The 27,713-nt window shown below is 50.6% G+C and overlaps 2 protein-coding genes across 3 annotated transcripts; one reads left to right on the top strand and one right to left on the bottom strand.

Moving 5' to 3' along the window:
* Positions 1–966: 966 nt before the first annotated feature.
* On the bottom strand, positions 967–12,858 carry RSL1D1 (ribosomal L1 domain containing 1). Its single transcript, XM_078860986.1, has 9 exons — positions 12,747–12,858; positions 10,355–10,503; positions 9,809–9,947; positions 8,997–9,145; positions 8,300–8,401; positions 7,903–7,996; positions 7,213–7,344; positions 6,104–6,199; positions 967–4,794 (listed from the first exon to the last, which is right to left on the bottom strand). Exons 1-9 carry the CDS (start codon positions 12,798–12,800, stop codon positions 3,184–3,186), a joined length of 2,526 nt encoding a protein of 841 aa, XP_078717112.1. The 5' UTR covers positions 12,801–12,858; the 3' UTR covers positions 967–3,183.
* Positions 12,859–13,704: 846 nt separating this feature from the next.
* On the top strand, positions 13,705–27,253 carry ISOC2 (isochorismatase domain containing 2). Of its 2 annotated transcripts, none has more exons than XM_078860963.1 (6): positions 13,705–13,729; positions 16,291–16,463; positions 16,966–17,178; positions 18,082–18,152; positions 21,158–21,275; positions 26,066–27,253. In XM_078860963.1, exons 2-6 carry the CDS (start codon positions 16,338–16,340, stop codon positions 26,138–26,140), a joined length of 603 nt encoding a protein of 200 aa, XP_078717089.1. In that variant the 5' UTR covers positions 13,705–13,729; positions 16,291–16,337; the 3' UTR covers positions 26,141–27,253. The 2 variants fall into 2 exon arrangements, with proteins under 2 accessions (XP_078717089.1, XP_078717097.1); XM_078860971.1 differs by lacking the exon at positions 13,705–13,729 and adding an exon at positions 13,885–13,932.
* Positions 27,254–27,713: the final 460 nt, after the last annotated feature.

Raw genomic sequence — 27,713 nt, 5'->3', positions numbered from 1 at the left:
GAAGTGTGGACGAAGTTCCAGTTCTATACACATGTAGAGGAGTAGAGGAGAGTGGTGGCGTCATGTGCGCTGTCCGGTGCGATGACGTCACGGGACGTGGGGTCACGCGCGCTGGACAGTGCACATGACGACACAGCTCCTCGAGGGTAAAGGGGGGACCCCGTGACGTAAGCGGGCTCGTAGCTGGAGTCAAGGGTCGAGAGAGGGTGGAACGGGGAGCCAGGGGCAAGAGGGTAGGGACAGGGGAGATAGCACAGCGCCAGGGATGAACGTGTCTGTGCTCCTCAGTCAGCCGTGTTGGATGATCCCACGACCGGCGCAGAGGAGACGGCACGGGGCAGCCAGCTGTGATCGGGACACAGTGGGACCCCTAACCCCTGGGAAGCGGTTCACCCCCCCCCCCCCCCCCGTGTGTTGTGTAGCCCTTAATACACGGCGAAAGTCCTTAACCTCACCTCCGTCTCTGAATGAGTCGTCGCCAACTTTTCTATAGATACATTAGGAATGGGGGGGGGGTAGCGTTTGGCTGGCAGGATGTGCTGTGGCCAAACTGCGTTCATGGGAAAGTCTGACCAATTCCTTTTTAAGGGCAAGTTTGTGCGTGGGAGAAAACCATTTCGTGAGATCATCACATTTCAAGGACTGTAGAGAGATGGGTGCAACGAACTCTCTTTACTGCCACTTTATAACCCAGTGGGTTTGGAAGTTCTTCAAATCTTCGTCTGAGTCACCAACCATTTGCTTCCCAAAAAGTGCTCGGTCACAGGTGTGCACCACAATTGGAAATGTGAAGGTTCAAATCCCAGAGAGGGGTTGACAATCCACCACCGCTTGGTACTTGTCGCTTTGTGAAACAAAGTCAACAAAACATGTCCGGAGCATCAACTTCGCCCTGGCAAAGGAATGTAGAATGTCCACCATTTCAAACGAGGCAGGTTCACAAATGTAATACCAATGTGAGTTTTATTAGTTCTTGTTCGTAATGATTTACAAAACAAAAGTTTACATAAGCAATACAAAACTATGATCTTTTTCTGCAAACAGTACTATCCTCAAGGACACCTTAATGGAGTCTCAAGACTTTCAGGAGTGTCCTGTTCGGCTAATGTTTTCCTTACAAGGTATCGATGCATATGCAGTGGGCGGAAATCAGAACGCCCGGAAATAAACGCACGCACTCAAGAACATAACGCTGAATAAAATGTACAGGTTAGTAGGCCTGTTGCCTACTTGCTGTACCGCTTGATGGAAACTCGTAGTCCAGCCAGCCAGGGGGATTTCTCTGCGTGCTACACAAACCTCATCACTTCTACAGCGTTAGATAGTAGGCATGCAACTAATACTCCAGGCAAGCGACAAACGTACGGGGCATTTTACACTTAAAAAAATACTAATTACGTTGCATTTGAATTGAATGAATGCGAATATGCAGATATTTTACTGCACAGCTTGAGTTTCGCGTGACTGAAAAACAAGATGCATGCTGGATGGTTAAGGGCAGGTCAACGTAATCCTCGGGGCTCTGAAGGGCTGTTCAGTTGTGCACCGCTCAACTCGTGGCATCGGCAAACAGCAATGACTCCTGAGGAGTCCCGAGGATGAAACTCGTCGAGTTGCCAGTTTCACTGCTGCTTGTAGGGATGGCCACATTTTCTCTTCTCCTTGAGTTGGTCGTATGAACAAAATGGCAACACATTCAGTTCCTTGAGCTCGTGGTCTGGATAAGGCCGAGGTACATGCACAACTGCACACTTGCTTGTCAAATCTGTTTCCTGTCAGAAATCATTGTACCTTTATTTTTTCTCATAATTTACAGATCTGAATTAAACTACACTATCGCGTTGAATTTTACCTTCACCGATAATTGCAGGGTTTTTTCCCTTGTTTTTATATCGTAAGACCACCATACATTAACATTAAAGACTGGACCATAATCTATTGATGTTCCTCGTGATTGCAAAGTGAAATAGCATTTTCACCCCTTTAAAATACATTTGACTAACAAGGTGTCCAATTTTCAGAGTAACATTACTCAGATCCAAAACCTTAACGTCAACGCTTGGCATCTGCAAATATTAAGATGGTATATTAAAACACTTGCGGCCACCACAGCAGGGATTATACATTTTGCTCTGCCCATGTAAACACGGCATTTCCACAAACAGCTCAAGGCCCTAAGGGCAATGCGCAATATCCAAATGTTGATTTGAGCAGACGCTACATCTTAACTTGAAGATGAACTACATTTATGCGGCAGATACAATTACAAAGATGTGGTCAGATGGCTCAGGGGTTCAAGCAATGGGCTGCCAGAGCCAAATTCGAACCCAGGGTTCAGCAGGCTTGGGATTAAAGTAGGTGATGAAGTTAAGAGGGTTTATGGTTCGATTCTGGTCGGCAATGACTGCATGGAAATTTTTTTATATTCGGGTGTTTTTTTTATTTGGTTAAATATGCAGTGCCCCCTAGCGTGTGGAGGAAATGTGTCACTTCCGAAGGGCATTCTGACACGGGGTAATGCACACCCGTGAGAGTTCCAAATGGATTCCATGTGTATAATGCACATGGAGCAACAAGATTCAACAAGGTAACCATTTTAGAACGGTTTAAGGCCACAACCTTGGTGGTCTAACCCATTAGACACAGGGTATGGTGATGAAACATAGCATAAAAGACATGATGGGAGGACCAATTCGATGAAACTATGGTCCCGATTGTGGATTTTGCAGTATAGCAATCACTTTTCTGTCTGACGAGTTTCTCATCATTTACAGCCAAGTGCGAGAATTGGTTTAGGGAGACACCCAATACCAACAACTTTGCACTGGCAGATCAGAGCCAGTCCAGCGCGGGGGGCCCTTACTGCACGGGTAGTTTTCCACAGCCACAACCAAACCAGGCTATGTTGGCCTCACATGTGCATCTGGCTTAGGGCCAAGCAGGGCCAGGGGGTACGGTTAATGACACTTTTTACTACATCAGTCAATACAACTCAAACACAGCCGTCATCATCTACACGAGTCTTGGTACACTTATATTATGCATATAACGTCAGCGGCACAGTTCAGTTTTCAAAGTGAAAATAAAACAACCTGGTGCCTCCCGAACCGCGGCGGGCTGACTCGGCACGACCCGGGCGCGGCAAGGATCTACACCCCTAACTCCAGAGCTGTGCTCTCGGCACTATCGCCTACGCCGCCCTCCCTCCCCGCGCCGAGCCGCCCACTCCCCCACGGCCACGCCATCCTCCAGGCCCGAGCCCACGTCGCTGCCGCACTCGCTCCCCGTCTCGGATGCCGACGCGTCGCTGGCCCTCGACCTCCTCCCTCCGCCTCGTTTCTTCTCGTTCAGGACGATGATGGCCTCGTTAGCGGCGAGAGCCGCCTTGCGGCGCGGCGTGCGAGCCGGGAGTTCCATCACGACATCGTCCTCCTCCTGTGCAGGGCCACTACTCGCAGCATTCCCGGACTCCACTGCCTGCCCCGTGCGGGGCGCCGTGCTCACGCTCCCCTCTCCGACCGTTATTACCGTCGACGAGGAAAGAGCAGGGCGTAGTGCGGCAACGGATCGCTTTGCGGGAGTCTTGGCACGGGTGACTTTTGCCGTTTTAGCCGGTGTCTTCGATGTCGTTTCTTCAGAATCAGACAACTCGATTACAACTCGAGCTTTACAAATGTCCACATCAACTGCAGAAACTCCCTCCATGTCGTTACCTCTCGCAGCCTCCGGCTTGGAAGGTGTCTTTGTTTTCTTTTGTTTCGGTGTTTTATTCGGTGTCTTTGTGGACGTAATTTCTTCAGTATCGGTCAACTCGATGACTTGTGGAACCTCACCGTGGTCGGCACCAGCCGCAGAAACCCCCTCTTCGAACCCATTGCTCCCTTTGGCAACAGTGGGCATTGAAGGGGTCTTCGGTTGTTTTTGTTTGGGCGTTTTAGCTGGAGTCTTCACAGACTTCGTCGCCGGCGTTTCAGACAAGGGGGCCATGACGGGAATTGCATCGACGCCCATCGATTCTGGAATGTTCTCTTCCTCTTGAACGTCATCAGATGCCGGCTTTGAAGGGGTCTTCGCTCTCTTCTGTGTTGGCGTCTTAGCCGGCGTCTTCACGGTGGACTTCCCAGGGGTTGCAGATAAGACATTAATCACAGGAGATGCAGGGACATTGCTCGCTGTCACAATGTCCTCTTTCTCTGCCTCCTGCTTCGTGTCAGCAGTTGGCTTTTGGGGAGTCTTGACGCCTTTTCGTTTCGGTGTCTTCACCAAAACCTTCTCAGCAAGGCCACAGAGTGGTTGGGCAGGAGACGCGCATCCTTCCACCACGATGGCAGAGACTTTCTTTTTCTCCCTCTTCGCAGCGCTGTCACACTGCGCGGAAGATGGGGTCTGCTCTTCCTTCTGTGTCTTTTTCTTGGTGGGGGTCTTCAGCGGAGTGTTCTTCCGAATCTCTGACAAGAAGCTGACAACGGCCGCTTCTTCTTCCATGTCCGCCGTCACCTCTGCGTCATCTTCTGTCACCTGAGCAGCTGGCGCCTCCGTAGTCGGAGTAGAATTTTTCTTTTTCCTGCGGTTGCGTTTCGCCTTCTTAGACGGAGTCTCCTCGGGGGTCTTTGCCAGGGTCCCGATTAAAGTTTCAACGGCCGCCGCCACCACCGCCACCTCATCTTCCTCCACAGCTTTAACTTCCTTCTCTACGCAAACGTTAGACTCCTTGGCCTCAGCTCGTTTCTTCTTCTTGGCCGACGACTTTGTCGAAGCCTCCGTCATGGGGAACTCTCCCAGCTCCTCCTCGGCCTGCAGCACAAACACGAGAGAGAGATCTGGGTCAATTCTCTGCTAAAAGTCTCCCCCCCCCCACCACCCATGCCTGTGTGGGGCATGCAGGTTATTTGATGATATGTCACTGCAAGTGATCAGGCTGGTGGAAGCAGGGAGCAAGGAAAGTTATCACCAAGTACAAAAACATGTACAGTAAAACCTTCGATTGCGAGTAACTTGGTCTGCGAGTGTTTTGCAAGAAGAGCAAATTTTTTAAATAAATATTAATTTGATAAACGAGCGCGGTCTTGCAATACGAGTAGTACGTGTATACGCTTCGTCTGCCGAGCGTCACATGATCACAACTGCGAGTGCTTTGGATTACAAACACGTTTTCGGAGCGAATTATGCTCGCAATCCAAGGTTTTCCTGTATTTTACTGCACTGCCCCCTGCTGACCATGTCGAGGCCTGCAAACCCTGCAATGGCCAAGCGGTGGCCAATTCGCCGCGTATTGGTTCAAGGTTTGAATTCCAGCTGCCGACCTGGTTATTTTACTGCAGGTGTTTAAACCGCAACAAAACAGTACGGCGCCATCGGCTTCATTCATATTACGTCATTTGTTAAAGTAGGCCATTGCGTGCTGGAGTCATGGTCAAAATTTGGCAGTAAAAAAACAATGAACGACAAATTCTGAAATTGGGATTATACACAGCAATCATCGCCACCTACTGCAAACATAACTTGGAAGGATCCTCCTCAAAAAGTCTTGGGACTTAAGCGTTTGCTTTCCTCGATAAATATTATTTAATGATGCGATATAAAAACAGCATTATTACTCTTGTGATTGCGATCTTACGAGATGCTCAATAAGAGCGACGGTCGACACATCTGAACAGGGGAACGTTTGTGGCCGGATAAATTTCCACCACTTTCTTAAGACTACCTACCAATGGAAGTGAGCACTGCCCCAATCCCCATTTGAACATTAACTCATTTGACTCGACAACAATTCCATGTTTCAAAGGGCCCTTTTAGAGAGCAGAGGGTTACATGCACAAATGTAGTGTGCGAGCACGTACATCCCTTGCTCACGCCCACTGCTATAGGAGTGCCTCCCACAGCCGCTTCGTTCGTGGGGGATGAATGACCATACTTTGGCAGGAATGCTAGTCGAGTTAAAAGGAGGGCACAGGACCGATTCAGTTATCTAATCGCCACCCGTGTTAGCCGTGGCCGGGAATCAAACTCGGGTATATACGGGTGTAGAGAGTAGCACGCCAGCCACAACGCCACCACCGCAGTTCCAAACCAGAGAGGAAGCCACAGCAAAATTACCACGCACCTGCAGCTTGGCCTTCTTGGCCGGTGAGACTTCGCCGGGAGACGTCAGCTTCTTGCGCTTTTTCTTTTTCTTCTTCTCCTCCCCGTTTGTCTTCTCCTGCAATCGAAGCCGGGGGGGGGGGGGGGTCTGTTAACGCGGCGTTCACGTTGGCGGTTCGCATCGACTCGCTGCAGTGCCGACAAGCGTAGGACTTTCACCCCGGCACCGCACCAGTTAAACACATTTTTTTAGGCTTTGTGTCAAATCAAGTCGGTTTTGTTAAACCAGGTGGTGGTGATAACTCACATGACGAGGATAGTCTCATTCATCACCAAACTGATGGAAGCTAAAATTAAGTTCAGCAATGAAATGTTCATGAAAACAAAAAAAGACGATAGCAGAACGAATTTTAATTGTTGCACAAACACATCTGAATATTAAATTCCCTGCAGCGCTATTCAGCTCGGGCAGATTACCTCCTGATTGATCGCGGAACGAATTCTAAAACTAAGCTACAGAGACATGAAACAGATATAGCTCGACTATAATGCTCATGTCAAATTGCAATCGTAAGTGATGTTATCATAGTAGCATCAAATTGTGAAATATCGTCAAAATATACACATCATGGCTACTAACTAGGGGGTACAATAAACTCTCAAACCACAGGTCTTTTAACTCTTTTTCAACTTCAAACAAGTGTGGGGTGGTGCTCACATCTGAGCCAGCAGTGGCAATTCCTCATTATCAAGGAAGGAGCCAGTCCCCCTCCCCCCCCAACCATAATATTCTGCTAGAATTGCATCATCCGTCGACTGGGACGCAAACTAGCAAGTCGAGGACCCTAGCTCCTGCAAACTACGTCGGAATCAGAACTCCTACTGGAGGGATCTGATGAGCTATGAAGCTCTTTTCACAGATTTCCAGTACGGGCCACGGGGTCAGAATGTGACAACAACAACAACATAAAAACACGATAGGAGTGCAAAGCCTAGGAAAGGTAAACAAATCAAAGAAAGTCCATTGACCAATTCACTTATTTGTCAGAAGAGACCCAACCACAAATGACAGCTCAACAAAGTGGCTAATCGTGTTGAAATGTCGAGCAGCAAAACACTCCAAGCAATTGCCTCGTCAGCGGTAGACTTGAAGAGGTCCTTGCGGTTGAGCACGGTGGCAATGGCGTCGAGGCTCGATGTGTACACCGGGAGGGCCACGGACACTTGCGTCTTCACGTGCAGAACCTTCACGTTGCCCCATCCCTGGAGGGTGTCGCATGCGCGCACACACACAGACAAAAGATCACCCATATAGCCTAAACAGACTGTTGGGGCAAGTGCTATTAACGAGTACCTATGAAGGCCGGGAACGCCTTTGTCTTCCCAGTGATGATGTTTACACACCGCACCAGGTACTCATTTGAGGCCGAGTCGACCTATGGGAGCCTCAGGAACGGTTCAAATAAATGTCACCGTTGTCGGCCGTGAACGGGAATCGAACTCAAGGGAGTATGCCAAGGGAGTGGTAACGTATTTATCCCTATAATGTGTGTGGTCATATGAAAGAGGGACCTCAGCGGTCTCTGTGATATCCGCTTCTGTTGGTCGTTCTCTACCACCAAGGGCTGCAGCGCCCTATGAGATTCCCTAACGGATCCTTTGATTCTCATGGAACGACGGTCGTTTGATCAGGTTACAATTGGGAAAGAAATTACTGAGAAACAATATAAAACCGGCACGGACACTATTGCTGTTGATGGCTGCCCCTCCCCCCCTCTCTTGCCCGGGTGCATCATGGTCTGTGGGAACAAAAGGACTCACCCCTGGACACTTTTTGGCCATCGTGGAGGCAACAGTCATGATGTTTTCCACGATACCGTTCAACTCCATGTTCGTGTTGCCCACCAACACCGTACTGAGAGACAAACATCACCAACAATATGCATCAACATCCGCAATCAACAACGTCGTCATCGTGAATCAAAATCACCATCACAATTATCGTCGTCCATCGCGGTTATAAACATCGTCGTCCATCTTGTCGCGCCTCCGATTAGCACGGTTGGCCAAGCACAGTGCAAAAAAAGTTCAAAATACATAAACATACAATCTTCACAATTACGTTCATCACCAATCATCATCGCAGTGTGCAAACTACTGCACCACCGGTGCCATCGCACACGCCGAAGCACACGGAGACAAACGCACGAACACGTACTTGCAGTTCCCCTTGCTGGAGACATGCAGGGCTGTCCCCGAGATGAACCTGCCCAACTCTCGGTCTAGATGCTTGTGCAGCAAATTCACCGAAAGGGGGGCCCTTGATACGGACACGGACAAGGCACACGCACACACAACAACCCCGATTAGCGAGCCGAGCGCAGGGACAGACGCCCGTAATGGATCGTTACGAGATCAAAATGTATTTCACGATTCCACCTCTCCTCCCCCCCCCCCCCCCCAAAGCCATAACAGACTGTTGGGGCAAGTGCTGTTAGCGAGCACCTATGAAGACCGGCATGACACACGAGGGGGGTGAGTCGCCAACACCACCCTCGACTGCCTTCGTCTCCCCAGTGGCAATGTTTACACAGCACCACACCAGGTACTCATTTGAAGCCGAGTCGACCACCTAGGCGAGGCCCAGGACAAGTTCAGATAATCGTCATTGGTGTTGGCCGTGAGCGGAAATCGAACTTGGGTTGCCAGGTTCGTAGCGCAGCGCGCCAACCATTTCACCACGATTGTAATCCAGCACTATGGAGGCGAGGGTTGGTGGATCATCAATTCTCGCACGCAAACACCAAAATGCACGAATCGCCCGCAAAGCAACAGATTAGGATTAATCGGTGAGAATACGCCAAGCACCGACGCACGACGGCGCTAGTGCCGCCGCACCGCAGTCGAGCGCTCACTTCTTGGCCGCGTAGAAGTGTCGGCCCAGGTGCGAGGGCAGCAGGCGGCGGATGCGGGAGTCTGCGAGGAAGATGTCGTAGCTGCGCAGGAGCTTCAGCTTCGCCTCGTACGGCTTGTACTCCTTCTTGAGCGTCTGGTAGGGGATCACCTGCGCATGACGAGTGGGGTGCCAGAGACAATCATCACAGTTAAGGTCACGAGGTGTCAGTGGCCACTCGTTATGGTTGTTTGTCATTATCTCCGTCGTATTACGATTGTTTACCAATTTCCTCATCATACTTCTGTTGATGCCATATATTGTACAGGTGGTCCTCGGACCTACATGAGGTGATGTTCCGAGAAATGGCAAAGCAAGTCGAAACCACGCAAGTCGAGACCGATTTTCCAAGAGAAACAATGACATAATAGGGGGTTATGTTCCTGACCAAGGGTCCGAAATGCAGCTTTTTAGAGGTAAGAATACAAATATTATATTTAATCAACTGTCAATCATATATCAAGCAGACAATAATGGTGTTTTGAAAGATTGTCGAAAGTCAGACTTAATTCGAGGACCGCGTGTATAATGTACATCCCCCCTTTATCCATCTACTGCTGAAGGTCTCATCATGTGGTGTCAAGCACAGGGGTAGTTTGACCATGCTTCACCATGCCGGTCAGTGCGGGTTAACATAGTTGGTGGCGGGGGCAGGACCGGTTCAGATATCACTCGCCACGGATGTTAGCCGTGGTGGGGAATCCAAATCAAGTCACCGGGCTCACAGTGCGCATCAGCTGCAGATGTCGCCGGGAGAATGAGAGCAGTACACACCCGAGTGATGGATTTGATGTTGCTCTTCTGCAGCAGCTTGTTGTAGAAGCTGCACGTCTGCTCGGGGCTCATCTTCGGCTCGTCCTTGGTGAACAGACACACTTCCGCATCGTCGGAGCACACCGAGTGCGGCAGCCCTCTACGGGAGAGAGAGAGAGACGCGATCGTGCAAATCACATTCAGGTCACAGTGGGAACTGCCGAGGTGGGTGTGGTGGTGGCGCACGTCTGTGATCCCAGCACTCCGGAGAGTTGTTGAGGGATGGTGTTCATCTTTATTGGGATAATTCACCTTCGAGTTATCACATAGACGTGTCTATTTTCACAGCCGGGTGGGGGGCACTTTGGTGAGGGCACTACACTCACAACAGTCCACGAGTCAGATATTTCTACTTTTATAATCATGTCAAGACAACTATGGAAAGGAGCATATTGTCTGTAACCGTTTTTGTAATTTGTTTTTATTGAATGTGGTGTGCCAGATGCCTGGTGACAGACAGGGCCTGTGCTTTGTGTTTAAGAGGGTGGAGGTGGAGGCATCACGTACATCTTGATGACACAGTCTTCGGGTGGGATGCGCCACACCGTCACCATCAGCTGGATTCTGCTGGCCACGTCGAAGAGCGGCTGTTTCTTCTCCGCTTTCACCGGCCTCTTGTTGTGATGCTCGATCAGAGCCTTGATGGCCAAGCTCACCTGCAGCCAGGGGACACGAGGCAACCGGCGTCAGCACCACCACCACCACCACTACAGTGCTACCATCCACGCAGCAGCGCCTTTTGGCTGGCCATCGAACAAAGATGGTCACCGCATTGGATGCGCTTCTGCGGCCGTCTGGAACGCTCTTCCCATATTAGGAAGCCACTGGAGCTATGCAATTCTAAATATAGATTGAAAACTCATTTCTTTAGAAATGTTTTTGTTTAGTTTGTTGTCCTCACCCGACACCTCCGATTCGCGCGGTTGGCTATGTACGGTGCGAAAGAAGTTCAACGTACATACATAACCATCATCATAGGCTGCGTTCTATCCCCAGCTGAATGAAGGGCAACCCCTCGACCTCCACGTCGTCATTATCCATTTCAGTCACGCGATGCCTTAAACTAACTCAACTCCTGTGCATGATCATTCATTGTATATGCACATCCCTTCGTGTCAATCCACTGCTAGATCAGGGCTTCCCACATGCAGTGCGGGGCATGGGGATTATTAGGACACTTTACTTTCATAGCACTGCTTAGTGTGGGTTGAAGGTTGGGTGTGCAGGTGAACTGTGAAAATGGATTTTGCTACACTACTCCCTGCTGGCCACAATGTAGCACCACATCTGTAACACCTGTTGCACAAGGTAGTTACCCAGCCAACCACTCTCCAGGCTAAAACAAATTTACTTTTCGAAATCGTGCTCATGCAAGGGTGAAAGTCACAGATTAAGTTATTGTAAAAGATTTACACAAATTATATTTTATATAATTTTCCCAAGAATCCCTAATTTTGTTTTTACACAAGTTGGCTTCGTGCAACCGATTTGGCTTCATTCAATAATGTAGCACTGAGTTTAACACGGAGGCTTTATGAATTTAACACTGAGTTTAACACGTAGGCTTTATGAATGCAACATACGAGTTTAACACGTAGGCTTTATGAATTTAACACTGAGTTTAACACGTAGGCTTTATGAATGTAACACTGGGTAATATTTTTTCAAAACATTTCTAAATATAATCAACTTCGGTGAGGTGGTAAATTTGATTAAAAAAAACTGTTAGCCAAACGGTTGCTGCAAGCCAGTTTATATTATTTAATGCAACACGTTACCAAGACTCAAGAAGAAGAAAATGTTATACTGTATGTCGAAAATAAAACCGGTGGCTACCACTAAAATAATTCTAAAATCACAGAACGGTATTTAATAGTGAAATTTTAATCATCCATTTGAGACCATGATACGTTAGTGTTAAAGTAATGGTGAACGAGCCACTTTAGACGCAACTAAATTATAAGTGCAGCAAGAGAACTATTAAATAAATAAACAGCTACGTTGAACGCTGCCCACGTGTTCAATGGCTATGCTCGGTTTGCTGCACGGATTACGCGTTACACGTCTTTGTACTCCGGGCCTCCTTTGGGAATGAAAACCAATGGTTTGTAAATATCTCAAATACAGTATCGTACGCATGCATACAGTCCTTAATTCTAGATTTGAAGCTTTCGTGACTGCAAGGATACTCTTAGATCTTTCGGTAAAGTCACGTAGGTAAAAAATGAAACACTGCTGGTTATTTCACGAGATCGATGCCCTCCCCTCATCCAGCAGTGGATTAACGAAAAAAGGGCCGTACATCCGATAGTCGTAGAATGGATAACGCCAGAACACGACCGTCAAACATACATTTTAAACGCATTAAGCCGCGAGTTAATGGCTATGTTGAACTCAGAAGCGTGGGCTTTGTTTAATGTACCCAGCCTGCGTGCATTATATTCCGTACAGTACACGTGTTTGTGCTGTTAAGACAAAATATATTCTGGCTTTTCTCGCCACATGCAGCTCACGTCTGGCTCTCGCCGTGCAGGTCGCGCCGCAAGCGGCCACGATAATAGGCGCTGGGATTAGTAGGCCACGAAGTCGCATCGCAACACCGTTAGGGATGGCGAGCGCTTGTGCAGGCCTTCATCCAGCAGCGGATTGATCACGGCCGCCAATTGATTGTGAACGGCGATGGTTACCGAAGAAGCGCGTTAAAGACGACGCGGTTCATGGGACTCACACGAGGGCCCAGCCAACAACCATCGCAGGGCCTAAACCCAGCGCGGCCACCACGTGCCGCCATTCGCATACGGACCCACCCACGCACCCCGCTCGTCCCGCATCAGCTCTCAGCTGCGAGCGAGGAGGCATCTCGTCCTCCATCACCACCACCATCATCATCATCACAAACCTGAGACTTGTTCAGCCCCGGGGTCCGGCACACGTGCTCCTCCACAGTCGCCATCTCTGCTCGCTGCTGCTGCTGCTCCTCCTCCTCCACGTGGTTGATAGCCCTCGTCACGCTTTACGGCGAGAGAACTTTTACGACGCCGACGTAAAAGGGGGGTTTAGTTGGTTTACGGCAGTGACGTCACGTTCGGTTTTGCGAGAGTGACGTCACTTCCGTGCACCGCCGCGCGCGCAGGCGCCCGTTACGCTTTACGGTAAAGGGGCGTGTGCTGTTTTTACGACACGCGCAGTGTAAATTTAAACGACGGTGACGTCATTGCCCAATGTTTGGGGTTGGTCCGGTAACGATTCAGAGTTCAGAAACTCGAGATTCGATTTTAGATAAAAAAAATATTCGATTTGAGATAGAATCATTGCATTTTTTAAAATTAATCACAAAACAGTTCGTCAGTTACACTTTTTTAATACACTGTGATCTATTGTATAACGCCTCCACTAACTAATTACAACTAATAACAAACGTTCGTTTCTCTAACACGCGATTGCTTGCGTGCATTGTGAGCAATCGAATTGCTTTAATCGATTAGTCCTTTCGATGTTTTACGGCAGATCGTTTTACGATGATCGCGCCATGGGTTTTACGATAGTGACGTCACCGGCTCGCGGACCAATGGGGAGAGAGGATTCTGGTTCATTGAACCCAATGCAGGAATCGTTGACGCAGTTCGATGATGTCGATTAATTCCAGCTCCGTCGATTCCAATCATCACGCCGCGCAAAAACACAAAAAAACCCCGTGTTTAAATAATCGATTATTTGCGAAACACGTGAGCGTTGGACGCTATTTGGCGCGCGGGTCATTTTGCATACTCCACGGGCCGCGAGGGTTAAATTAAACACAAACGATTCACGAATTGATATAATCGAGAGTTGGAATCGTTTGTCGATTTGGTGTAATCGATCCAAGCTGCACGGTGGTCGTGGGTGAGTTGCAAGCGGCTCGCGGTCCACCCCACAGACTCGTAACAACAACAACTACAACTATTTATTTATAACAACAACAACTACAACTATTTATTTATAACAACAACAATACTAATTCATAACGTGCCATACGATCTACCCGTATTCTTGTACAGGGACGTTGAGTTCTCAGGTCCATACGGCGTACAGCCCTTTCAATCCGGGTAAAAAATTAAACTTTTCTCGATGTAAAATTTCGATTTAAAGCTTTCGTGACTGCAGGGATTAATTTTCTTGCTTCTTTCGGTAAAGTCACGTAGAAGGGAAGTAATAAAATAATAAAGAAATTGTTTGATATTGTTATTATTTTATTATTTCCCTTCTACGTGACTTTACCGAAAGAACCAAGAATATTTTCTCGATGCGTTTGTGTTTCTCCGCTTGCGATGGGACTTTGTGGGATGAACTTTGAGATGTATAAGAGTTACACGGGGTGACCAAAGAGGTCTGAATCGATCCCTAATAAGCTCGGGCACTGATAGCAGTGGCAATCATTTGCAATCGTTGGAATTGCTGCTCGCGTTTCCAGAGGCAACCTGTTCGATTTCTTTAAATTCGTAAAATTATCTTTGCTATTTAACGCTTCTGAGTTTAATTCGGGCCCTCTTCTCGGCAGCGTGGTTAGACCACGGGGATGTGTTACTCCACGGGCCCTCCTTTGACCTCCGAATGTCCCTCAGTGTGCGCAGAACGGCACGCAGTTGCATCAGTAAGTGGCAGCATACCGCGTCAAACATAACGCAGGCTGGCTTGGTTCGTGCGCAGTACAAAGGTCCCCCCACCCCCCCACCCCTCAAATAACCTCCGATTGGCTCGGTAGGCTACGTACGGTGCGAAAGAAGTTCAATGTACCGTACAGTTCAGCTTATATTGGTAGGAACCTCCTGGTTACACCAGCCCACAGGGGATTAGTGTGTCCGTCCGTCCGTCGTACAGGGAGGGGCTGCTGGGTGGGGAGGGGCTGGGTGGGGAGGGTGGGGCTGGGTGAGGGGTGGGGCTGGGTGGGGAGGGGCTGGTCACCCCGTGGTGCCCTTATAAAACTCAACGTTTAACCTACTCACGCCGGCTTGTGCCCGCCCTCACAGTCGGGCATATTTGCGGAATACACCACGCCGCCGTTGACCCTGGCCATTGACCGAGCAACCCGACGTTCCTACCAGCTCCCTCTGCAGGAATATGTTAAAGTTGAGGCAAGTGCTGTTAGCGAGTATGAAGGCCAGCAACGGCACACGAGGGGTGGGGGGCCAACACCACGCCCGGCCGCCTTTGCCGTCCCAGTGGCGATGCTTACACACCGCACTAGGGAAGTCATTTGAGGCTGAGTTGACCTAGGGGAGGCCCAGGACCGGTTCAGATAATTGTCACTGGTGCTGGCCATGAGCAGTAATTGATCTCGGGTCTCCGCGACACCACCGCTCTCCATTAGTACGGTATTCATACACATACGCACAGGTGTACATGTGGATTTCATGAAAGAGAAATTAAAAGCCATGCGTCTAGTTGAAAACAACCCTTATAACTTTCACATGTGTAATTCTGTATGTGGGTGGATGTTGCTGTGAGTTGGATTGCATCTGTGGTCATGTATGTGTAGTGACGCACTCCGACACTAGGAGTAGGAGGCACTACGTATGTATGTAGATGGATTGGTGTGTGTATCTGCGTGCTGCTATGTGAGTGTTCAGTATATGAACTTTGTTTAGGCATTCCCTAGATGGACTTAGCCTTAAATTAGGAGCTGGTGCCGTGTGTAAACATCAGCACTCGGGAGACAAGGTCAACCAATCGTGGTACTGGCCCTACCGCCCCCTCATGCTCCGTGCTGATCTTCATAGGTGCTCACTATTATCACTTGCCCCAACAGTCTGAAGGCTATACCGGGTGGTCTTTGCCTTTGTACGTGTAGTTGGCCATACATCAAAGTGTAATAAAGGTCGTGGAAGCGACTTCTGAAATCCGGTCTTTATTTGTCTTTCTTTTACAATACTCCTTCACGCTGCAGACAGACAGTGTGAGAGGGATAGAGAGAGACACGCGCGGCCACGTGGCAGCCTGGACCCCGCTCCCGCGTGGCCTCACCCTCCGTTCGTGCCAGATCTGACCACCTGTTGTTCGTCTCCACCCCTATTTAATGCTCGGGTCACGTGGTACCTTTCCACCAATCCTGGTTAACCTCTATGGAATCTTCTAGACTCCATCGTACGCTCCCGGGACCACGCCCCTGACTCGTCCCCCCATTGGCTGTGGCTAAAGCCAGCAGAACCAATCCTCTACTTACAGATGTCACCTTCCCATTACGTCAGGGCCACGCCCCTAGACTTCCCCCCATTGGCTATGGGCCAGGACCGGTAGAGCCAATCATCGTAACGAGTTGTGATCCATCAGCAACCCGGGTATATCCTCACATTACACAAGTAATGGATCACAGCGCTTGAGAATTTTTGGCGCCAGCTCTGGCCGCCTTCCCGCATGTCTGTGGTTGCCTGTGCCTCTGTGCCAAAATTGCTCGTGTTTTTCTGAAGGCTACACGGTGACATCCCGTGTGCGTGTCGGCGTGCGATCGGACACGATGCTGCGTCTGGGGAAGCTGGTGCCGGCGCGCACCATGCTGCTGCTGTGCGACATGCAGGAGAGGTTCCGCAATAGGGTCATCTATTTCCCCGAGATCGTGCAAACGTCCGCGCGACTATTGCAAGTGAACGTCGCCAAAGCACTGCTCATTACGCACGCACAACACCCGAACGCACAACACACGCACAACACACGCACGCACAACACACGCACAACACACGCACCACACATGCACAACACATGCACGCACAATACACGCACGCACAATACACGCACAACACACGCACAACACACGCACAACACACGCACGCACAACACGCACAACACACGCACAACACACGCACGCACAACACGCACAACACACGCATGCACAACACACGCACGCACAACACACGCACAACACACGCACGCACGCACAACACACGCACAACACACGCACGCACAACACACGCACAACACACGCACGCACAACACACGCACGCACAAAATTCACACGCAGACGAAGGTCTCGATAGTGCAATACGTCGATAGCGCAATCGGTGATAAAAAAAAAACTACGACGAATCAAATTGTAAAGGAAAAAAAGACCACGACAATAAACACAATCACCGAACGGCCCGTTGCAGGCATCGCGGCTGCTGGGGGTGGGTGCCGTCGTAACGGAGCAGTACCCGGATGGCCTGGGCCCCACGGTGTCCGAGCTGGGAGCGTCGGACCTGCCCACCTTCCCCAAGACGTCGCTCAGCATGGTCATGCCGGAGGTCCTGGCGCTGCTGGAGACGTTGCCGGCGCCGCGCTCCGTGGTGCTGTGCGGAATCGAGGCGCAGGCGTGCGTCATGGTGAGGGGGCAGCCGATGTAGATGCAGGGCATCGACTACAATTTCAAGTGCAGGTGGTCAAGCCAGACAATCGCGTCAGGAGCGGCGGAGTGTATCGCTGCGATGTCTCCTTCCTATTTGCGAATCGGGCATTGCGTCGTTATGCGTTGTACGGTCTGTGCTAGATGACCACAGTCGCATACTATTGGAGAGTTTTTTTACGTTTCATTTGTGCATCAGGTATCCGCATCTGCTGCCACGGTTTCTGCGGATATGGTTTAGGGTGGACCGTGAGCTTCATGGAAGATTAAACCCAGCGATCTTCTGTGTTAGGTCTTTCATAAACTCGGTCGTCGTGGGTAGCGAGCGCGACGACGATTGGTGTCAACTCTTAAGCCCCGGGGTTCTCTCGTAGAGTTGCGTGCGTGAGGTTCGACATGTTTCCACTTGTGGATGCTGAAATTGGAATTCATTGCCCACGAGTGAATCACCTGGAATGCGCGTGATATCGTTAGACCACATCGTGGGGGCATAGTGTGGTTGAGCCTGAATAAGGTCTTGGATGGGCAATTGTTGGTGCCGGTTCACTGCCTGGCTGCCTTCCTGCTCGACTGCTGCCTCCGTGATTGTGAGATAAAATTTACATGAATGATGCTCCATGTACAACTTAAACAACACATCATTACTATCGTGGGTGCTAATTTCAACAGTAGCACAACCGCTGATGGCTTTTTACAAATTGATACATATTGTACGTGGTAACAACATGACCTGCGTAGTATTGAATGGCTTGCGCGTGCCAATGTTACGTCGTGTTAAGTTATTTGCGTGTGTTCCTGTATCGACCCTATTTCCCGCACACCCTCTCACTTTATGGTGATCACGGGTTGCCGTGGCGATGGTTGCCCTGGTGATGGCTGCCAGGCGACTGCGCTGGACCTGCTGGAGCGAGGCGTGGATGTACACCTGATCGCCGACGCCTGTTCCGCTCGCAGGTTGATTACCTTCAGCATAATATGCTCATTCATCAAGAGTCCAATACGGTGGTTGTGTAACTTAGATAGAATTCTCAAATGTCATGCACACTACCCCTTTATGATAATTATAACTTTGTTGATCCACCGCTGGATGACGGCCTCTCCAGGTCTTATTGGTTCTGGGGCTTGTTTGACCATACCTCAGGCTGGTCAGGGCATGTTGGTGAAGGGTAGGGTGCACAGTACAGGTGTATGTGGGTTTCATGAACAGCAAAAATTACGTTCGAGTGTGCCGAGGATTTCAGAACAACGGAGATGTGACGGATTTGTCAGATGCAGATGAATAACAAAAGTGGCTTTTTTGCGCATACGATGAGAGCCTTTGTTTCTAGAGTGGAGAGTGAGTGACGTTAGCAGAGAGGTGAGATTCAGGAGATTGTGTGGAGAAAAGTAGAATTGAATGACGGGGAAGGTATGAGAGTGCTTGCAGAGGAGTGGAGAGAGATGAGAAGGAAGATGTAGGAGAGTGTGTGGAGGGGAGTAGAGTGAGATGAGAGGGGAGAGGCAGGAGAGTGCGTGGAGGGGAGTGGAGTGAGATGAGAGGGGAGAGGCAGGAGAGTGCGTGGAGGGGAGTAGAGTGAGATGAGAGGGGAGAGGCAGGAGAGTGCGTGGAGGGGAGTAGAGTGAGATGAGAGGGGAGAGGCAGGAGAGTGCGTGGAGGGGAGTAGAGTGAGATGAGAGGGGAGAGGCAGGAGAGTGCGTGGAGGGGATTGGAGTGAGATGAGAGGGGAGAGGCAGGAGAGTGTGGGGATGGGAGTAGAGTGAGATGAGAGGGGAGAGACAGAGTGTGTGGAGGGGAGTGGAGTGAGATGAGAGGGGAGAGGCAGGAGAGTGCGTGGAGGGGAGTGGAGTGAGATGAGAGGGGAGAGGCAGGAGAGTGCGTGGAGGGGAGTAGAGTGAGATGAGAGGGGAGAGGCAGGAGAGTGCGTGGAGGGGAGTAGAGTGAGATGAGAGGGGAGAGGCAGGAGAGTGCGTGGAGGGGAGTAGAGTGAGATGAGAGGGGAGAGGCAGGAGAGTGCGTGGAGGGGATTGGAGTGAGATGAGAGGGGAGAGGCAGGAGAGTGTGGGGATGGGAGTAGAGTGAGATGAGAGGGGAGAGACAGGAGAGTGCGTGGAGGGGAGTGGAGTGAGATGAGAGGGGAGAGGCAGGAGAGTGCGTGGAGGGGAGTAGAGTGAGATGAGAGGGGAGAGGCAGGAGAGTGTGGGGATGGGAGTAGAGTGAGATGAGAGGGGAGAGACAGGAGAGTGCGTGGAGGGGAGTGGAGTGAGATGAGAGGGGAGAGGCAGGAGAGTGCGTGGAGGGGAGTAGAGTGAGATGAGAGGGGAGAGGCAGGAGAGTGCGTGGAGGGGAGTAGAGTGAGATGAGAGGGGAGAGGCAGGAGAGTGCGTGGAGGGGATTGGAGTGAGATGAGAGGGGAGAGGCAGGAGAGTGCGTGGAGGGGATTGGAGTGAGATGAGAGGGGAGAGGCAGGAGAGTGCGTGGAGGGGAGTGGAGTGAGATGAGAGGGGAGAGGCAGGAGAGTGCGTGGAGGGGAGTAGAGTGAGATGAGAGGGGAGAGGCAGGAGAGTGCGTGGAGGGGAGTAGAGTGAGATGAGAGGGGAGAGGCAGGAGAGTGCGTGGAGGGGATTGGAGTGAGATGAGAGGGGAGAGGCAGGAGAGTGCGTGGAGGGGATTGGAGTGAGATGAGAGGGGAGAGGCAGGAGAGTGCGTGGAGGGGAGTAGAGTGAGATGAGAGGGGAGAGGCAGGAGAGTGCGTGGAGGGGATTGGAGTGAGATGAGAGGGGAGAGGCAGGAGAGTGCGTGGAGGGGATTGGAGTGAGATGAGAGGGGAGAGGCAGGAGAGTGTGAGGATGGGAGTAGAGTGAGATGAGAGGGGAGAGGCAGGAGAGTGCGTGGAGGGGAATAGAGTGAGATGAGAGGGGAGAGGCAGGAGAGTGCGTGGAGGGGAGTAGAGTGAGATGAGAGGGGAGAGGCAGGAGAGTGCGTGGAGGGGATTGGAGTGAGATGAGAGGGGAGAGGCAGGAGAGTGGGGATGGGAGTAGAGTGAGATGAGAGGGGAGAGACAGGAGAGTGCGTGGAGGGGATTGGAGTGAGATGAGAGGGGAGAGGCAGGAGAGTGCGTGGAGGGGATTGGAGTGAGATGAGAGGGGAGAGGCAGGAGAGTGCGTGGAGGGGAGTAGAGTGAGATGAGAGGGGAGAGGCAGGAGAGTGCGTGGAGGGGAGTAGAGTGAGATGAGAGAAGTAGACAGGATTCATAGAGGATCGATCTTGCCATTGAATCATAATCTGAATTTGTAGTTATTCTGGAGGAATCCTATGAGCTATGAAGCTCTTTTTCACAGATGTCCTGTAGATCCAGGATTGATCCAGGATTGGATCGGGAAGTAGTGAAGGGATCGGAGTATTGGGGTAACGTGGTCTTGTTTACGGGTGAGGAGTCTTGGAGTGGTATTTTGGATCATCTGAAGTTGGGGGATGAGGGATATGGGGAGGCTGTTTAACTAGCTCTGTATTACAAAAACATCTACAATACATCACAATCCAAGATAATACATTGAGCAAAATATATATTTTATTGTGCCTTGGGATATCAAGGGTGACTTACTAATTTTATATTTACAGGAATTACAGATATCAGAACTATTTCTGAGATGCCTTCAGGCTAACTTTTTCATTCACACTCGAGGATAAACGTCTCACATACCCTGCTGCAGATCATTTGTCACTGTATGGCATTCAAACTGATACTTTAATTTGGCCATATTAACTCAAAATCCCAGTTTCACATGATGTTTTGTGTGCAGTCGTTGGTGACCACACTGAAAAAATGAATTCTCCACATTTGAGAATCGTCTTGACCTCTTGACCATTGCTGAATGAATTGGAGTATCCACTCATTCGGCGGCATTTGTGAAAACATCACACCTCGGTATAAGTGGTGGTGCGTGCGATGCCTTCACAGCCAGGTGGACCGGCTGATGGCGTTTGAGCGTATGAAGCAGAGTGGCGTCTTCATCACGACCAGCGAGTGCATCATCCTGCAGCTCATGTGCGATGCCAAGCACCCCAAGTTCCGGGAGGCACGTCACACGCAGACCCACGTAGTCATGCACAGACACACACAGTCATGCACAGACACACAGTCATGCACAGACACACACATTCATGCACAGACACACACAGTCATGCACAGACACACAGTCATGCACAGACACACAGTCATGCACAGACACAACAACAACAACAACAACCGCCATTCGCCACTAAGTGGCGGTGACGTCACCACGACGCTTGTGCCAGGCCATGTGCACCCTGAGGCCACGTGAAGTGTCGAACGCCCGCTGGCAGGAGGTCACGGGGCAGACCCAGGTGCCACGGGTCGACTGACCGAGATGACCGAGATGACTGGCTGATCCACCACCTGTGCCCCCTACTGTGCCAACTTGCTGTGCTTTAGCCACCCGGCGCTCCGCTCGTTGTTGTGAGCGTCGCTCCTCCGCCCTCCGTTGTTGTTGGAGGGCGACTGCCTCCAACTGCCCAGTAGCGTCCTTCACGAGCCTCCTCCACTGAGGCCGTTCTTGACACCGCTGGTACCAGTCATCGGCAAGTCCACTCAGCTCCACGTCCTCCTGTACCACATCACTCCATCTCTTCTCTAGCCCGTGCCGCGCCCGTTTAGCCCCCTCGATCCGGCCGAACAAAAGCTGTTTAGGCATGCGGTGGCTGGGCATGCGGGCTACATGACCCAGCCAACGCAGCCTTGCCTGCCGGAGGAGCTCACTGATGGGACTTTGCCCAGATCTTTCAAGGACTTGTGAGCTCCTCACACAATCCAGCCTGGTTAAACCCAGGATGGATCGTAGGCAGGCCAGCCTAAATGTTTCCAACCGGCGAAGATGCTCCACTAGGGGGGTCCACGTTTCGCAAGCGTAGAGAAGGGAGGGAATGACCGTGGCCGAGAAGACCTGAAGCTTCGTGCGGAGCGACAGACCAGGTAGCTTCCACACAGCGTTACGCAACCGATGAAAAGATATTGCCGCTCGACTGATTCGGAGTGAGACCTCTGCTGATAAACTGGAGCCGGTCATAAGCACACTGCCCAGGTATGGGAAACTCTCCACTCTCTCCACAACTGCCCCATCACCGATTGGGAGTTGTGGGGGTGGAGTGCCCGATGGTACAAAATACCCAGGCAGGTGCTTAGTTTTGGTGGGGCTGATGGTAAGGCCCCACCTCTTGGTGGCACACTCCAGTCTCAGCAGCAGCGTCTCCAACTCCTCTTCTGAATGAGCAGCTATTACCAAATCATCGGCAACGTGGTTGACCAATAGGGAGCCATCCCTTGATCGCACCCGGGCGTCGATCAGCCTCCCATTATATCTGTACCAAATGGTAATTCCCCCGGTACAGCTTTTGAAGGCTTCACGAACTACGCAGTCGAAATAGATGTTAAATAATGTGGGAGCCAGAGGACATCCCTGTCGCACCCCAAGGTGTACAGGGAAAGGCTCTGACTCCCGGCCACGTAGTTTTACCCGGGCCCGCTCACCATCATGAAGGTCCTTAATGATCGTGAGCAGAGGGTCAGGGACTCCGAAAGCACGAAGAACAACCCAGAGCCCAGTCCTACTGATGGTATCATAGGCCTTGACCAGGTCAATAAAGCAGAGATGTAGGTCTTTTTGAAATTCCCTACACCTCTGCTGGAGCAGACGGACAGAAAATATGGCATCTGTGCAGGACCGCCCTTTCCTGAAACCGCATTGGGGCTCCGCAAGCCTCTCCTCAGCGTGCCTAGCAAGGCGATGTTGAATAATCCTTGCCAGGATCTTACCCGGCACACTGAGGAGTGAGATGCCCCTGTAGTTGTTACAGTCGGTACGGTCCCCCTTCTTAAAGAGGGGGACCACCAGGGCATCCTTCCAGTCCTGCGGAACCCGTCCAGTGGTCCAGACTGTTGTTATGATGTCATATAGGGCAGTCTGTGCACAAACGCCACCCTCCCTCAGCATTTCGCTTGGGAGATCATCTCTGCCCGGTGCCTTCCCTGGTCTCAGACTCCGGATCGCCCTCAGTACTTCCTCAACAGCTGGCACCTCAGCCAGCCACTCACAGGGGGTGACCTCTTCCAATATTTGAGGCACCGCAGCCTCAGCAGGGTTATCCCCACTTTGTGCCATGATGTTTTCCTGGCTGAGAGATTTTCCCTCCCCCAGGACCTCGCAGAAATGCTCAGCAAATCTGCAAACCTGTTCCTGGGGGTCGGAGATTGGATCACCGTTTTTTCCTCTAATGATGGTAATAGGTGTGGCGCTGCAGGTTACTTTTTTGATGGAATTAAATAGTGATTTGTGATCGCGGGCCACTGAGGCAGACTCCATCTCCTCAGCAACCCGCGACCACCACCCATCCTTACAGCGCCTTACGGCTCTCCGAACCTCCGAGTGAAGGCTGCGGTAAACCTCCTCATTCTCCGACGTGGGATGCTGTAGGCGATGAGAGTGGGCCTGTCGCTTTTTCTCAATTAACCTGAACACCTCCTCTGTCAGCCAGGGTTTCTGGGGAGGTCTGGACCGCGTACCCAAAGCAGCCATTGCAGCTGCATGAGTCACAGTCTTAAACCTCGCCCATTTACCCTCGACATCAGGTGGAGTGGGGGACGATGCCAACCCCAGCTGCAAGCAATGATGAAATTCTCGCTTGCAACTTTCATCAGCTAGCTGAGACCAGGCCACTTTTGGTTGGAATGGGGTCCTGGGTGTACACCCACCACCGGAGTGGAAGAATGGCAGGCGCATCTTACAGATGACTAGTCGATGGTCAGAGGTCAGATCAGCTCCACGGTAGGTCCTGGTGTCAAGGACATGGGCTCGCATCCGCTGGTCCGTCACTATGTAGTCCAGCAGATGTTCTTGCTTGGACCCGGCATGTATCCATGATGTTGTGTGGATGCGCCGATGCCGGAAGAGCGTGTTGGTAATTACAAGCCCATGGGCTGCACAAAAATCTAGCAGCCTTCTACCGTTATTATTGAGCTGATCTGGCCCATGCCTTCCAATCACTCCAGACCAGGTGCCAGCATCATGACCAACTCGGGCATTGAAGTCACCCAACAAGATGACTCTGTCCCGAGTGGCCACTTTAGCCAGCACCTGTGACAGGAGGTCATAGAAAGCGTCTGACTCATCGGCTTTGCCTGCATCCCTCCACGGATGTTCGTCTTCGGTGGGGGCATAAGTAACCACGACCACCACTCCACGCCTCTGGTTGATGGGAAGGCGAGCCCAAAGTATCCTGGGGCTTACAGCTTCCCACACCTCACCGCCACGCTCCCACGCCCCCTTCATTCTTTTGTTCAGAAGAAGAGCCACACCCTGTTGTTTGGCAGTCTCCTGCCCCGAGTAGAGGACTGTCCACCCCTCATGGTGGCAGGAGCCAGAACCGGTCCACCGGACCTCCTGAATGCCACAGAGATCCAGGCGGTACCGGTCCAGCTCCCGACAGAGGAGTGGCAGCCTCTCCTCCGCAGTGAGCGTTCGAACATTCCACGTGGCCATCCGCAATGGTTTTTCGTTGTTTCTGGAGGAGCCCCGAGGGTGAAAATTCAATCTCCTGGCTCCGCCAAATGGGGTTTGGCCAGGAGACGTCATAAAAGCCTGACCCCCCGGGGCCTCCGGCACAAGCTTATTAATTACAGGTTTATGTTTAATTCGTAGTTTAGTGGTGGTTAATTGAAGGTGGAGGGGTTACCAGCCCCTCGCACCCGTCCAGAGCCCCCGTTTAGCCACTGTGGTGGTCACAGACGCCATGAGGGGAGAGGCCAATGGGCATTGGCCCTCCCCCCACAGCACTGCCCACGACAGTGTTGCCCGTCCGGCACCGCGAGGAGGTAGGAGGTTGTTTTGCCGGACTATGCACAGACACACACAGTCATGCACAGACACACACAGTCATGCACAGACACACACAGTCATGCACAGACACACGTAGTCATGCACAGACACACACAGTCATGCATAGACACACACACATGTACGAAGACAAAGATCCTCCGTATAGCCTGAACAGACTGTTGGGGCAAGTGCTGATGCGGCACACGAGGTTTGTGGGTGGCCAGCGCTGTTCCCGGCTACCTTTGTCTCCCCAGTGCTGATGTTTACACACTTCACAATTCAAGGCTGAGTCGACCTAGGAGAGGCCCAGGACCAGTTCAGATATTCGTCACCGATGTTAGCGATGATCGGAAATCAAACTCGGGTCGCCAGGTTCTTAGCGCAGTGTGCCACCACCCCCCACCAGACAGACACGTCCAGTCGTTTGGTATTCACGAGTAGTGACTGACTCGGAGACACGAAGAGTTGGAGGCACTCTGTTTATTAACACGGCCTTACGAGTTAACACTTCCAATAATCCGTCTATAGCCGACTACGGTTCCCTGTCAGGACAGCTGGTAGACTGTCCGACTGGCGACGCTGAGATGGTGAAGACGAAGACGACGAGAGAAGAACGGCGAAGACTCCAGCAGCACGACGGGGATCCCACTCCACACGACAGCCCCGAGCTCCCCTCCCGGGGCCCCTCTTTTACTGTCAGCGTGGCCTGGCTCCGCCCCCGGCCACGCCCCCTTTCTAGAACCTACCCGTGGGTTCTTTGTGTGCCCCTTCCGTGACCTTTCCCCTAGATCCCTCTCTGGTCTATCACGTGGCCTGCTGCTGTCGTGAGGGCTGCTGTAAGCTGCAGATCCCCTTCCCCGCCAGCAGCCAGCACTATCCTGCTACATGACCAATTCTATGTCACTACACACACACATACACACATGCAGTCGTATGCCCTGACTCAATTCAACACTATTCTTCCATTTCTGTTACAGGTACAGAAGATATTAGCCCTACCAGTTCCAGACACGGGGCTTCTGGGAATGTTTGGAGGAGCTCCCATTCCTTAAAAACGTTAAACTAAAGCGGCAGAACGACTCGCAACACGAGCAGCGGTCGACTGGGATGTCAGAAAAAAAAGAGCTGTCATCTAAATTAGCGATGCTCACATGCACACGTTATTAACTGTTTCCTAATGCAGAAATACAATCTGCAATGTACATGCATGTATGATTGCATGTATAATTCCATGTATGTATGCATATATACGTTTCAAATAGAGGGCTGATTCTGTGGCTAGAGAGCTCCATTCACACTCCTATCCGAGAGATGGAATCTCATTTGAAGGTCAAATCAACACGCTATCGTTTTAGTGGGCTTATGTATATGAGTAACATTTTTTGGAAAGCCAGCAGCGGATCTACTTTCCAGGGACTGGTACCAGCATATTGGGATGTGTAATTTCTTCCGCTGGCATGCCGTGGCATTCTAATGTTTTCTTATTTCTTTTGGTTTATTAAAGCCCTAAACATTAACATTTTCACATATTAACACTGTAGCAACTATTCGGACCAAACCAATCAGACGTTTGTTAACTCGCAATGCCACACAGATCTTTTGAAAAATACTTGTTGACTTTGCCAGGCTCTCTCCTTTACATGGGTTAACACCAGCCATCTGTAATTACATTGTAAGTTGATTATTTCTGCCTGGCCATCAATGGCCACGCCAATAACTCGTCACTTAAAAGGGACAGTACATAAAGTAAATTGTTGGAGCATTTTGTCCTTGTGTGTGTGTGGATTTTCTCCGAGCAAAATAATAGCTAACAAATTGGCCAATCAATCTAACATGGACTGTCGTGAAAATTATGGTCTTACTTGAGAATCGGTGAAGCATTCATGACTAAATGGCAATTAGTGTTAACAGTATTTTTGGCGTCCCCTATCATGAACCCCCACATGTTGAATAGTTGCTGCGGTCAATATAAAGGGTGTTCATTGTTTCGGCCAGCATTACCGTGGTAAACGAAGCAATAAAATAAAATATATTTTAGATTTAAATTCACGTCACTGGTTGTCTGTCTTTCGATCCCTCGTGAAAAGCGCGTGTTGTTGTGTAAATGTGCTTGCACCAGGCAATATTGGCAGAGCGCCCACCAGCATTCATAAGGTACACATACGAATACAGTAAATACCAGGGATACCGTGTGTATTTCCTTCTAGATTTGAAGCGTTCATGACTGCAATAATTCATACTCTTTGTTCTTTCGGTAAAGTCACGTAGGTAAAAAATGAAATTAATAAAAATAAAAATCACGACGTTTCGGAGGCAACACAAGTCTCCGTCATCAGGTGGGACCGTCACAGCCAGATTTGCTGCATCACTTGATATCAAGTGATGTTGCCCCCGAAACGTGATTTTATTTTTATTAATTTTAATTTAATTTTTTACCTACGTGACTTTACCGAAAGAACTAAGAGTATATACAATGTGTAGGTTGTTGCGATTTGTGCTGTATACCTCCGTGATGTGTTTTCGGGTTGTACCGTGCGTTCGTCATGGTGTCCGACGTTTTGCTCCACACGCTTTGATCTTCCTGAGGCCTCCACTCGAGCGAACTCTAAAGACCATTTGGTCTTC

Source organism: Lampetra fluviatilis, chromosome 1, assembly GCF_964198595.1.
Source record: "Lampetra fluviatilis chromosome 1, kcLamFluv1.1, whole genome shotgun sequence".
Lineage (NCBI taxonomy): Eukaryota > Metazoa > Chordata > Hyperoartia > Petromyzontiformes > Petromyzontidae > Lampetra > Lampetra fluviatilis.
Note: the sequence above shows the minus strand (reverse complement) of the source record. Positions and strands in the feature narration are given on the sequence as shown.